Raw genomic sequence first — 13,485 nt, 5'->3', positions numbered from 1 at the left:
TACCCAATTAGGTCTACCAGGAAGAAGCATAGCATGGTGGGTAAGGACTCAGACTCTAGGTTCATTCATTTTTTTTAAAAAGCAGTTTTATTGAGATATATTCACATACCATACAATCTATCCAAAGTGTATAATCAATGATTTTTAGCATAATCACAATTTTGTGCATTCATCACCACAAATCTAATAGGTTCAATTTACTGCCACTTACTAACTGTGTGGCTTTGAGCAAGTTAGTTAATTTCCCTATGCCTCAGTTTCCTCATCTATAAAATGGGGATAATAATAGATTATGAAGATTATCAACTAAGATTTGTAAACTGTTTAGAGCAGGACCTAGCTCAAAGGAACATTGCATAAGTATTAGCTAAATAAATAAATCATAGAAACAATAACCCAGATTGTGGTCTTGAAGTGCCATTTCCCACTAAGAGAGACCAGGGCATCTAGGAGAAATGGCTTGTTTCAGGTCTCAGGAAAGAAATGGACAAAATGTGCCTTGAATTTCTTGATATCCAGATAGCAAGAAAGCCAGTTTGAAGAAGCTCTCACTGGTCAAAGATGGGACAAATTCTGAGCTTCAGCAAGGATAATAATTGCAATTGATTGAACCATATCAAATATGAGTTCATAATGATATATATATTGAATTACATATAGAAAACTTCTGGGTAAGAAATAGTAAATAAGGGAAAACTCAATAAAAATATTTCAACTAATAAATGAAAAAGAGATAAAAGAACTAGAATATCAATCCCCAATGAATTAATGAATCTTGATATTGGGCATCAGTGCCTTCCAACAGCAGAAGTAGACACATTGCATACTCATATCACCATTTCTAGTCTTGCCAAAGGAATCGTGGCTGAATCTGAACAGTTCTCTTAATCCAGGTGCCACTTTGAAGAGTGGAACATTGTAAACTGCACCATGAGAGTGCAATCAGTAAAACCCAGACTATGCAGGAACCATTCACGTCAAGTAACCCTAGTTCTTCAATAGATAAATCATAATGGGGAAAAACGTGGGATGGAGGAGAGCCTGCATATTAAATTATAGCATGTAAATAACAACAGGGCAGGACTTAAAAAAGGCAATACAAATTTTAAAAAAAGGCAAGACTAAACTACAGAATCTGGGGAGGCACTCAGGTGATCAAACTATAAGTAAAGGCAAAAAAGTGATTACTATAAAGTGAGACTAGGGAAGCGGATTTGGCTCAACTGACAGGGTGTCCTCCTACTGTATGGGAGGTCCAGGGTTTAAACCCAGGGCCTCCTGGCCAATGTGCTGTGCTGATGTGCGCAAGGAGTGCCATGCCACGCAGGGTTGTCCCCCGTGTAAGGTGGCCCCACACGCAAGGAGTGCACCCCCACAAGGAGAGCTGCCCTGTGCAAAAAAAAGTGCAGCCTGCCCAGGGGTGGCACTGCACACACCGACAGTTGATACAGCAAGATGATGCAACAAAAAGAGGCACAGATTCCCGGTGCCGCTGACAAGAATGCAAGTGGACACAGAACAACACACAGCGAATGGACAGAGAGAGCTGACAACGGGGTGGGGGGAGGAGGGGAGGAGGAAGGGGAGAGAAATAAAAAATAAATCTTAGAAAAAAAAGTGAGACTAGTGGTTACTTTTAGGGGAAGGAGGGGCATCTGAGCTAGCTGGCCAAGTTTTATTTCTAGTCCCATGTAGTGATTAAAAAGATGTGTACTTTATAACAATTCATTAAGCTATTTAAAAAAGTAATTCAAACCACGTGGGATATAAATCTTGAGTGGCGTGACACATGGGCCTGTCCTTTCCTGAACCTTATTCGCTGACCTTCTCATCGTTTCTGTGGCTATTTAATATCCACCAAAAACAAACAAGCAAGCAAGCAAACAAACAAAAAATCTTACACACAACAAACCACCTTTTTTGCTTGGGTTCATCAGAGTCAGTTTTGCTGCACACAATCAAAGAACACAAAGTGATACAACAAATGCCCTTTAAACTATCAGTGGTAAAGTGAGTGTAGAAAAATTTTGGAGAAGTTTTGCTGAAAAGTGAAATGTGAGGTAGCTGGAGGGGCATTGGGGTCAAAGGACTTTTTATTTTTTTTAATGGTAGCAATCACAATATGTATGATGATGGAAATAATTCAGAAGAGAGTAATTGCTGATGCAGAAGAGAGTAGAGGGCAAACACCAAAGCAAATTCCTTGAATAGGAGAAAAGGAAAGTGGTTTCAGTGGAAGGACTGGTCTTAGGAAACATACTGTGGTTAATCCAAATTAATAAGAGACATGAAAAAATATATGAGCAAAGTTATAGGTAGTTGGTAAACTTTCTATGGAAGCTCTTTTCTGTAAGCATCTAATTGCGAAACAAAGACATGATCTGAGCCTGAGGAAGAGAAAGGAGATATTGGAGGTCTAAGGGGGAGAAGAAAAGAATAATCGTAGAGAGAGTGAGCTTTTAGAAAAATAGTAGGGTGGAAGGGGCAGGCTCTAGATCTCACTTGAGTGGTCATGAATTTCAAGAAAAGGCATCATAGTTGTGCTAATCTGCTAAAGTGCAGGTATAGAGTAGGCAGAGAAATGGATTCAACAACAAGCAAAACAAACAGAAAAAACCAACTCAGAAGCCAATGTGGCTTAGTGGTTGAGCACCTGCTTCTCAAATACCAGTTCATAGGTTCATTCCCTGGCCCCCAGTACCTGAAAAAAAAAAAGAGGGAAGCAGACTTGGCTCAATGGATAGGGCGTCTGCCTACCACATGGGAGGTCCGCGGTTCAAACCCTGGGCCTCCTCGACCCGTGTGGAGCTGGCCCACGTGCATTGCTGATGTGACCAAGGAGTGCCCTGCCACGCAGGGGTGTCCCCTGCGTAGGGGAGCCCCATGCGCAAGGAGTGCGCCTTGTAAGGAGAGATGCCCAGCATCAAAGAAAGTGCAGCCTGGCCATGAATGGCACTATACACATGGAGAGCTGACACAAGAAGATGACGCAACAAAAAGAAACACAGATTCCCGGTGCCGCTGATAAGGGGGAGCCCCACGCGCAAGGAGTGCGCCCGTGAGGAAAGCCGCCCAGCGTGAAAAGAAAGAGCAGCCTGCCCAGGAATGGCGCCGCCCACACTTCCCGTGCCGCTGACGACAACAGAAGCGGACAAAGAAACAAGACGCAGCAAACAGACACCAAGAACAGACAACCGGTGGGGGGGGGGGGGAAGGAATTAAATAAATAAATAAATAAATCTTTAAAAAAAAAAAAAAAAAAAAGAAGCGGTCACAGAAGAACACAGTGAATGGACACAGAGAGCAGACAACTGGGGGGGGGGAGCGGGAGGGGGGAGAGAAATAAACAAAATATAAATCTTTAAAAAAAAAGATAGGAAGGGAGCAAGAGACAATGAAAGACAAAAGGATTGGAAATTTTGTTGGTGCAAGGACTGTTGGAATAAGGAGATTTAGAGATATTGAGCTAGAAATTTAGGTTGGTGGGTGCGGTGGTTGAAATTGAGATTATAAAGAGTTACAGAGCACGTACTAACAATTTACTGATGATCAGCCATTACAAATTTAAAAATTTGGATTAAAAAAACCCAACTATTAATTGCCACTTAGCTTTATTCCAAGTAACATTTGGGGTCACTATTTGTAATTTGCTAATGTAGGAGTGAAAACATTGGGTTGCAGACTATGTACTTTTTTGGACTAGCATAGTTAATCTTAAAGGATACTATGTATTCTTGATGGGGATAGGGAGGTGGATTTTTCAAAGGGCAGGGCTTTGGAGTTACACCATCAAGGAGGCTAATGAAGTTCCTTCCCTCAGGAAGTATCCAGTAAACAAGTGAAATCATGCCCCCCTAGTGGTTCATAAGACTAGACATCCATTTCCTGTGCATGAAGACTCTGGACTTGTTCCTCCTTATCATTTCCTCAGGATCCATAAGTGTGTTCTTTCCTCCCCTTCCAGGTGGGGTTCCCGATGGGTCTCTCTTGTCCTGCAGCACCTGGCATAGTGTAGCATTGAGGGAGTCCTGATTTTTGTATAAAGTTCTTTCAAGGTATTTTTCATGCTGCAATACCTTTAATTATGGTAAGAAAGTGTAGAAATAGAAATTAAATGGACATCTCAAAGTCCTACCTTTATCTAGTCATCTAATAAGTAATTTAAAATTTGCATATATTTTATACTTTTATACTGATATATATATCAGTATAAATAAATATATAAAATATATTTTATATTTTTATACTTAGCACAGACTATGTTCATCTTTGTTCAACATTCTCCAGCCTTATGGCCTTTTCCCTGTTCCTTCAATTGAGCTTGTTCTCATCATTTTCTGCAACATTTTTCCAACAGAGCTTCCTCTCAGAGCAGGCTCCTCTTCACTGAGGTCTCAACTCAAAAGTCACCTTGTCAATACTTTCCCAGACAGTCCTATTTAAAGTAACCACCCCTTCCCCTTCCACTCATTTTCTACCTCATCTTTTCTTTTTTCCCAAACCCAAACTACAATCTATATTTGGATTTTACCAGTTTTCCCACTAACCGCTTTTTTTTTTCCTGTTCCATGATCCAATCTGGTATCGCACATTGAATTTAACTTTTAAAATTTTCAGGTTTTTAAAAATTTTACTGTTGTAACATATGTATAACGCAATTAAAATTCTTTTTTTTTTTTTTTTTAGGAGGTACTGGGGATTAAACTCGAGACCTCCTACATGGGAAGCAGAAGCTCCACCACTAAGCTCCACCCGCTGGCCCCAAATTTTCCTTTTTAACCATTTTTAGATGTACAAATCAGGGGTATTAGTTACAATGTTGTGCTACTATCACCACCATCCATTACCAAAACTTTTTCATCACCCTAAACAGAAACTTTGTATTCATCATGAAATAACGCCTCATTCCCTCTCCCTTAGCTCCTGATAACCTCTAATCTAGTTGCTGTTTCTATGAACTTGCATATTTTTGGTATTTCATGTAAATGGAATCATACAATATTTACCTTTTTGTGTCTGGCTTATTTCTGTCAACATGACGTCTTCAATGTTCATCCATGTTTCAAGCATATAACAGAACTTCATTCCTTCTTTGTGGCGGATAATAACTGCATTTTACTTATATACTATACTTTATTTATTGAAGGACACTGGAAAGATAGGCTCACGGTTACGCACATGCCCCGAAGCTCGCTGGCCGGGAAAAGCGCTGCGGGTCTTGTAGTTTTCGACCAGCGAGAAAGACAAGGGATAGAGAGAAAGGCGCATTGCATGGCGGGAGATATAGTCCGCGGAGAAGTCCCTCCTCCCCGGGAAGTCCGTGGCGCGGGCGCACAATGCTTTGCCGGAAGCGCGGGAGTCTTGGTTTTGGCGGCTTCCCTTAGGCAGCTGTGGGCGCGCTGCATTGTAGGCCCCACTTTTCCGACACTTAATTTGAGGCAGGATGGCTCTGGGCGGGAGGGGAGGAGGCAACGGCAATGCAGGGGCCGCCGCGGCCTCACCCTGCCCCTAGGGAAGAAGCTGGGGGCCCTTAAGAGTCGCCTGGGCCTGTCCTTTCTTCCGTTCCCGTCACTGCCGACTGCGAGGATGAGCTCGGCCGGGGTTCCCGCTTTCGAAAAGGAGCATCTCTGGATGTATTTGCAGGCCCTTGGCTTTGAGCCAGGCCCGGCGACCGTTGCCTGCGGAAAAATCGTGTCGCACACGCACCTTGGAGTGTAAGGAGCCCGGGGCCGCGGGGCGGGGGAACCTGTGCCGGCGGACTCTGGGTTGATCCTTGCGCGAAATTTTGGTTGGTTAATCAGAAGTAGTTGAGCGGTTACTGTGTGCTAGGCGCTGCTTCTGGGAGCTTCTAGCCTGGGGGCACACACATAAGTACCGATTACAGAACAGAGCGAGAGTGCTTTGTAAAGAAGAGTTTGCGGCGGAGGAGTAGATAACCCTGCCTTGGTGGCAGAGGTGTGGGTAGTCTATGAAGTAGAGCGATGGGTGGCGAGTTGGTAGTGGAAGGACAAGGGAACAATATGTGCAAACGCATTTAGGACTCAAGGGAACCTTTGAAGATGATTTTTCCTTAGTTTAACATTTTTACTTTTTGAATCAAACTTAAGATTACAGTTAACGAATCTAGATGCTTTGTTTGTATTTCTGTTATAATTTATTAATTTTAGACAGTACCTGTTATCTTACCCATTATAGACCAAGAGGAAATTGAGATACCCGAGCCATCTCCTATTCTCATTCTTTTTTATTTTTGTAAACTATGTTATTTTTGGTTCTTGTGATTGTGTTTTAATTATATTCTTAGATCTCTCTTTCGATCAATCTCAAAAGTATCTCTTGATTCCCCACTATGTAATTTAACAATGAAGATAGTTATTTGTAACCTTTCCTCTGCCTTCCCTGTCTTGACATTTTGCAGCTGTATTATAACTTTTTTAATATCAAGGTTTAGAACTGTACGTTTTGTTTTGTAACATTTGTTTAGAAGTTATTACAGTTTACATACAGAAGTGCTTTGTCTAGAAGTCTAAAACTTAACAACCGGTGGGTGGCATTTACAAGGTTAATTATGTATTAATACTCTGTTTATCTCACATGATTTGAAACTCCACAGCACAATCTCATTGTCTCTGAGCTGTCAGCTTTCAAGCTTGAAGCTTCTCCAAGGCTCCACTAAGGAAGGCTCCCATTGCCACTGCCTCCTCCTCTCCAGGGTTTTGGGAATCTTAATTTTCTTTGCTCTGTTAGTCTGCCAAAACAATTGTAGTCTGCTTTCTGCCTTTGAGAATTTGTTAAAATTTGTCAAGTTCTGGGTCAGCTATGACAGTTTTTCAACCCGCCATAGATTTTATCCTTCTTTGTCTTTAGAGACTTTTCAGTGGACTATTGTGAGGGATCTACAATGTTGAAACAGATGTCCTCTTTAAAGTGTTTTAAGCATGGAAGTAGCATCAGATATACTTTGTTAAAAATTTATTTTTATTTTTTATTCACTCTTATTTATATTGATAAAATTAAATTTTTTGGATGAATAGTTCTATGAGTTTAGATGAATGCATGTAGTCAGGTAACTACTTTTCTTATAAAGTTAAGCATAAACTTAACGTTTGACTCAGCAACTCCACTTCAAGGTATTTACCCAAAAGATTTGCATTTTGGAAAAAATCATTCTGGTTGCATTACAGGGAATGAACTAGAGGGAGAAGTAGGGTGTATTAGTCAGCCAAAGGGTGCTGATGCAAAATACTAGAAATTGGTTGGTTTTTATAAAGGGTATTTATTTGGGGTAGGAGCTTACAGGTACCAGGCCATAAAGCATAAATTACTTCCCTCAACAAAGTCTATTTAGAGCAAGATGGCTGATGACATGTGTGAGGGTTCAGGCTTCCTGGGTTCCTACGTTCTTGGGGCTTGCTTTTTTCTGGGTTCAAGGTTCCTTCCTTCCTGGTGCTGGCTTCTCTTTCCTGAGTGCTGACTTCTTGGGTCTTCAGCCTAAACTCAAACATCTGAAATCCCCAACTCTGTTCTTCGTGATGCCTTTTATCTGTGAGTCCCCACCCCCCAAGGAGTGGGGATGCAATGCCCTAATTATAACTCAGTCATGCCAAGGTACAGATTTACAAGCATAATCCAGTATTTCTTTTTGGAATCCATCAGTTATATCAAACTGCTCCAAAGGGCTTTGCAGTTACCTAGGCCTGAACTAAGGTGGCAGTGGGAATGGAAAGAAGAGGTAATTTCATTAGTTCGTTCATCCAACAAATAGTAAAGACAGTAGTATTGGACCTGGACAGTGGTGAACAGAATAGATGTAACTTTTTCCCTTAGAGAATTTCAGTCTAGTGGTTGAAGAAACCTTCAGTAAATATCTTTCTACAAATTATAATAAAAGCCAAAGAGAAAAGAACAGATTTGAGGTGAGGTAGAATGTTTGGAACTTCATTTTTATTTGAGGAACAGACACATTCTAAAAACAACAGAGTTATTTGACATTTTGACAAGCATGGGAACATAAAAGCAAGACAGCAATAATGCTAAGTCACAAAAACTGTTTCTTGATTTAATTCTGATTCCTTGGAATCAAATTTGATTCCCTTTTATATTAACTTTTGGTTCCTTACAGCTGTGTAGTTTTTTAAAAATTAATTTATTTTTACAGAGTTTAGGTTTTGTTTTTCACATTGTTTTGGGCTTTATATCTCGATTAGTTATAGAAATTGGGACATTAAAAACTCCAAGGGACTTTCTAGAATTATATAAGGATGATCTGGGAATAAAATTTAGTGATAAATACCCTGGACTAGGGTTAGATGATCTTTTTCAAGTCACTGTTTTTCTACTTTCTGGTTATGTGATTTTGGGCAAATTATCAAACCTCTTTAAATTGCAGATTCCTCATCTATAAAATGAGGATCATAGAATTATTTTCTAGTGTAGGATTAAAATAAATTTCGTTACAGCATTTAACACAGCACTTAACCTCATTTGATTGTTGTAAAGATTAGATGAGGTACTACCTGTAAGAACTTAAAATAATAACTGACAAATAGTAAACTCTCAATAAATGCTAGCTATTTTTATTGTTTTTATTCAATAAATATTGATTGGTATAATTTTCATCATATCATAGGCCACGGTTTTTTCTCCACCTAATTAGGCTTTCCTTCTGTTTCTGTAGAATGTTTTCTTTGTAACAAATCAAGTTCTTTCATTTTTCTTCCATTTAATCTGTATTCTCTAGGAATGAGAAAATTAAAGTGTGTTTTTCTTAATTGATTCTAAGATATACATGAATAAAAAATTTGTCTTGATCTGAAGAGAATGTAAAATATTAATTGGTGTCAAAGTCTTGCACAGTGTTTGCTGGTGATGCTTGGTTTTATTAACCATTTTCCTTTTCTTTTTCTCTGCTTCCCTTTTCTTTTAAACTACTAGGAACATGTTTGATAAGCTGAACCGTGATGCTTTTCAAATAGTCTCTTATTTTTTGTTTCAAACGCTGGACCAGTCTCTCACCAAAGAAGTTTTCAAGTGAGAAGTTACTTCATTTTCTTTTTTTAAAGTAGTCCTTCTCAAATCTAAATTCTAGCTTGATATAAGCTAGAATTTCAAATTTTGCCTTTGATTACTCTTTTGAGTAGATATCACAAAACTTAGGTTTGAGTGTGATAAACTTGGTGCTTAACCTTTATAAATCTGATTTTTCTTTGTCATTTATCTTAAAAACCGTTGTGTGTTTCATAGATATGCAAGGTTTTGTTTTACAAATTAATTTCTAGCTTTCTTCCTGGTCTTAATTATTAGGCAAAATAACTGGTACACTAAATGTTAACCTACTTTTTTTGCTAAGTACTCTATGTCTTACTTCTGTTTTTGTAAGTCTAGTTTTTTGTTTTGTGTTTTTTCATTTTGCAATCCTCTATAAATCCTTATGATTTTTGTCAGTAATATATATGGTATCAATTGCTGTAGGCAAAAATCATTCCTCTTAAGCTTAACTTGTTATGTACTATTGAGTATTAAATAGTTTGAGAACTAAACAAAAATATGAACACCCACTAACCTTAGTTGAAAGTTATTTTGCTTGTGATTTAGGCTTCTTTATAAAAGTGTTCAAGTTTGTTTTGATATTCATATTGTGTCATCAGCCTCTTATAGGAAAAGCAACAAACAAATCCATCCTTCAGGGTATTATTTTCATTTTTTATCATTTATTCTAAATATTTTACCTTCATTTAAAGTTATGAGTGCCTAGGAGAAGAGGTATATTTGAAACATTTTTTGGAAATTCCTATCAACCAGGTGTAGGGTGTCCTTTACCCATATTAAAGTAGATTTTCTGGCTTTTTTTCCTGATTATGAAAAAAATATTGCTCATTTTAAGCAGTTCAGACAATACAGAAAAATATAAAAAAGTAAAAATCATTCCTAAACCCACCAATTGGAGTATCACTGTTGATATTCTAGCCATTCAGTCTTTTTCCAAGGTATATTTAATTTATTCTATCCATATATAGTGTATTTTATATAATTTTTAAAAGGCATGGAACCTTTGATTGTGTCTCAGAATAAAAATTTAGACAAAACTCTGATTATCAGGGAAAAGTAATAGGTAAATTATAATATCTAGTAGTTTGACTAAAACTGAAGCAAAATTTCTTTTTTCATATGTAAATATTTTTTAAAGATTTGTTTATTACCCCCCTTGCAGCTTGTTCCTTTTCTTTTTGCTGTCTCTCTTCTGTGTCCATTTGCTGTGCATTTTTTCTGTATCTGCTTTTCTCCCTTTTGTTGCATCATCTTGCTGTGCCAGCTCTCCGTGGCACACGGGCCGTTAGCTCTTTGCAGTGCATGGGCCAGCTTTACCTTCGCAAGGAGGCCCTGGGACATGAACCCAGGGATTTCCATGTGGTAGATGGGAGTGGTAGATGGGAGCCCAGCTGATTGAGCCACGGCAGTTTCCCTTTTCATATATTTTTTAAATGCTCTCCCTTTCCCTTTTCCCTCCCTTCCTCCTCTTCCTCTGCTCCCTCCCCCCACCCTGCTGTTTTTGCTGTCTGTCTATTCACTGTATGATCTTCTGTAGTTCTTTCTCTTTTTGTCTTCTCTTCACGTCTCTCTCCTTAAGGATTCACTGGCATTTGGTCCTAGGGACCTCTGATGTGGAAAGAGGTTCCCTGTCAATTGCGCCACCTTAGTTTCTGGTCTCTGCTGCACTTCACCTTGACTCTCCCCTTTGTCTCTCTTTTTTATTGTGTCATCTTGCTTTGACTCACTTGTGCAGGCACTTGCTCACCACTGAGTGGGTACTTAGCCATGCGGGCATTTGCGTGGGCACTCTGCTTATGCTTGGGCACTCAACTCGCCACACAGGCACCCATGTGAGCACTTGGCTCACCACGTGGGCACTCGGCTCACCATGAGGGCACTGCTCGCTGCGCAGGCATGCTTTCTCTTTTTTACCAGGAGGCCCCAGGGATCGAACCCAGTCATCCCTTATGATAGATGGAGGCCCTATCACTTGAGCCACATCTACTTCCCTTTTTTCATGTTTTTATATCTTGTTGTTTAGCCACAAAACAGTAGCACCCACTGACTGTGGTGTAGGTTATCTCTAGGAATCATCTCATGCTGTTCCTTTCCCATTGCTCTTCACATATAACCATTTATGTTTTTCTTCTGCAAAATTTTTTTTCTTTAGGTTTAGTATATTCATTTATTTATACCATCTTTACACATTAGTTCTTTGGATCCATTGCAAATGTTTTCCTTTTTATTTCAGTAATTTTTATAGCTATTCATTTCTTCATTTAATATTTATAATCACTGACTATTTGCACTAAATTGAACTCAACCCTGTAGATATTTATAAAGAAAAAAAAACAGTTTCTCAGAGATTGGTGTTTCCTTTTAGTTGAAATTTAAGAATGTTAGCCTTGATCCATTTAGAATTAATGCTGCTAGTTTAGGAGATAAAGTTTTTAATTTTGCTTATTTCTTTCATAATTCTGATGCTTTTATTTTTGTTTTTAAGATTTTGTTGGCCTCCATTTGACCAAAAAAGTGATACTGAATTCCGAAAACATTGCTATGAATGGTTAAAAAAGATTTCTGTAAGTATTTTCTTTTTGAAAGATGCAAACTTTAAGAAGCTAAAGACTGCATTAATTATTTAGAGATGAAGTCTTTTTAATGCTAATGGCATAGGCAAGGTAATAGTAATTGGAATAGTACTTTTGGATAGCTTTTGTTGGTATTTACATATCTAAGAAACAAGCTTTGCTGATGAGGTGCACTGCAATTAGGTTTTGGAGATCCTGGGAGTCTATATTACAGTGTTTGTTTAAAGAAAACTTTTTTGACCATAGACTATTTTAGCTTGCTTTCCCCAAATAATATCAATAATTGTGGCTTTATTATTATTTTTTTTGACCAGGTCCTCCTAGAGTTTAGGAAAATTCAAAAGTTCAAACTTGTGCTTCAAAATGGAATGATCCTGATCAGTCCTTTTATGCTAAAGTTATGGAATACCTGGGAGTGTTAAACTGAATTGTGACTCCTGTGTTGTAGAGCTTTAGGATGAGCCACTTTATTACTTATATACTTTTTTTTTTTTTTTTTTTTTAAGATTTATTTATTTATTTAATTTCCCCCCCTCCCCTGGTTGTCTGTTCTTGGTGTCTATTTGCTGCGTCTTGTTTCTTTGTCCGCTTCCGTTGTCGTCAGCAGCACGGGAAGTGTGGGCGGCGCCATTCCTGGGCAGGCTGCTCTTTCTTTTCACGCTGGGCGACTTTCCTCACGGGCGCACTCCTTGCGCGTGGGGCTTCCCCACGCCGGGGACACCCTTGCGTGGCACGGCACTCCTTGCGCGCATCAGCACTGCACATGGTCAGCTCCACACGGGTCAAGGAGGCCCGGGGTTTGAACCGCGGACCTCCCATATGGTAGACGGACGCCCTAACCACTGGGCCAAAGTCCGTTTCCCATTACTTATATACTTTTAGAAGCCTTTGCACTCTTCATTAAGTATTCTTTTTTAATCATTGCTCCTCTAGAGTATACGTTGGGACTCTGTGCTTACTTACTGAGTGGTCCTGAACTTGCCACTTTTTTCTTTATTTCCATGAAATTGATAAGTATTTTGAAAGAGTATAATTCTTAATAATTTTTTTGATATACCGTACCATATATATATGCTATAGAACCACATGAACACTTCTTGAAGGTAGGTTTAAAAATAGATTGAATTACAATTTCACTAGGCAAAGTTTTGATTTTTACTAGGTTATTGAAATGAATAAACAACGTTAAACAAAATGCTTGGGCATTGTGCTAGATGCTGGGCACATCTAGACTCAAGATGAATTAGACCCAGGTGAGCATGTAAGTTATCCTAGGTCCTTAAAGCTGCAGTGATTTTCTATGCTGGGTCTTTTCATCATAGCTGTGTCTAAAAAAATAAGAAAAATGATTGACTCAGATTCTTTATTTAATAAAGACCTTTATTATTGTACGCAATAAGACATGCAAGGGTAAGATGGCTAAAGGATTAGTTAACTCTGGGCATAACCATGCCACTGAGGATCCCGATTCTTTTCATCTTTCCTCTCTGCCAGCTTCAGTTTATCGGTCTTGTCCTCAGGCTGTGTTCCCTCATGGTCGCAAGTTGCTGCCCTATGTCTAGACATTTGCCTCAGATTCTTGCTCTTGATTTTTACTCATCTCCAGAAGGAAGGTATATTAGTCAGCCAAAGGGGATGCAAAATATCAGAAATTATGTGGTTTTTATAAAGGGTTTTTAGTAGAGGTAGGAGCTTATAGATACCAGGTCATAAAGTATAAGTTACTTCTGTCACCAAAGTCTGTTTTCACATGTTGGAGCAAGAGGGCTGCCATCTGCGAGGGTTCAGGCTTCCTGGGTTCTTCCCTTTCAGGGTCTTGCTTCTCTCTGGGCTCAGGTCCTCTGTTTTCTCCACAAGGTCAGCT

At 39.0% G+C, this 13,485-nt stretch overlaps 1 protein-coding gene and 1 long non-coding RNA gene across 2 annotated transcripts in view; one reads left to right on the top strand and one right to left on the bottom strand.

The window, feature by feature from the left end:
- Nucleotides 1–68: 68 nt before the first annotated feature.
- On the bottom strand, nt 69–5,333 carry LOC131279451 (uncharacterized). Its single transcript, XR_009186801.1, has 2 exons — nt 5,007–5,333; nt 69–4,076 (listed from the first exon to the last, which is right to left on the bottom strand). It is a non-coding gene; the product is annotated as an uncharacterized lncRNA (long non-coding RNA).
- HAUS6 (HAUS augmin like complex subunit 6) overlaps nt 5,306–13,485 on the top strand; it is a 41,878-nt gene continuing 33,698 nt past the window's right edge. Inside the window, exons 1-3 of the mRNA XM_004465464.5 lie at nt 5,306–5,714; nt 8,935–9,030; nt 11,534–11,612. Of these exons, the coding sequence (XP_004465521.2) occupies nt 5,587–5,714; nt 8,935–9,030; nt 11,534–11,612 (303 nt within the window). The 5' untranslated portion in view covers nt 5,306–5,586. The remainder of the gene's footprint in view (nt 5,715–8,934; nt 9,031–11,533; nt 11,613–13,485) is intronic.

The sequence above is a fragment of the Dasypus novemcinctus genome, chromosome 8 (genome assembly GCF_030445035.2).
Source record: "Dasypus novemcinctus isolate mDasNov1 chromosome 8, mDasNov1.1.hap2, whole genome shotgun sequence".
Taxonomy (NCBI): domain Eukaryota; kingdom Metazoa; phylum Chordata; class Mammalia; order Cingulata; family Dasypodidae; genus Dasypus; species Dasypus novemcinctus.
Note: the sequence above shows the minus strand (reverse complement) of the source record. Positions and strands in the feature narration are given on the sequence as shown.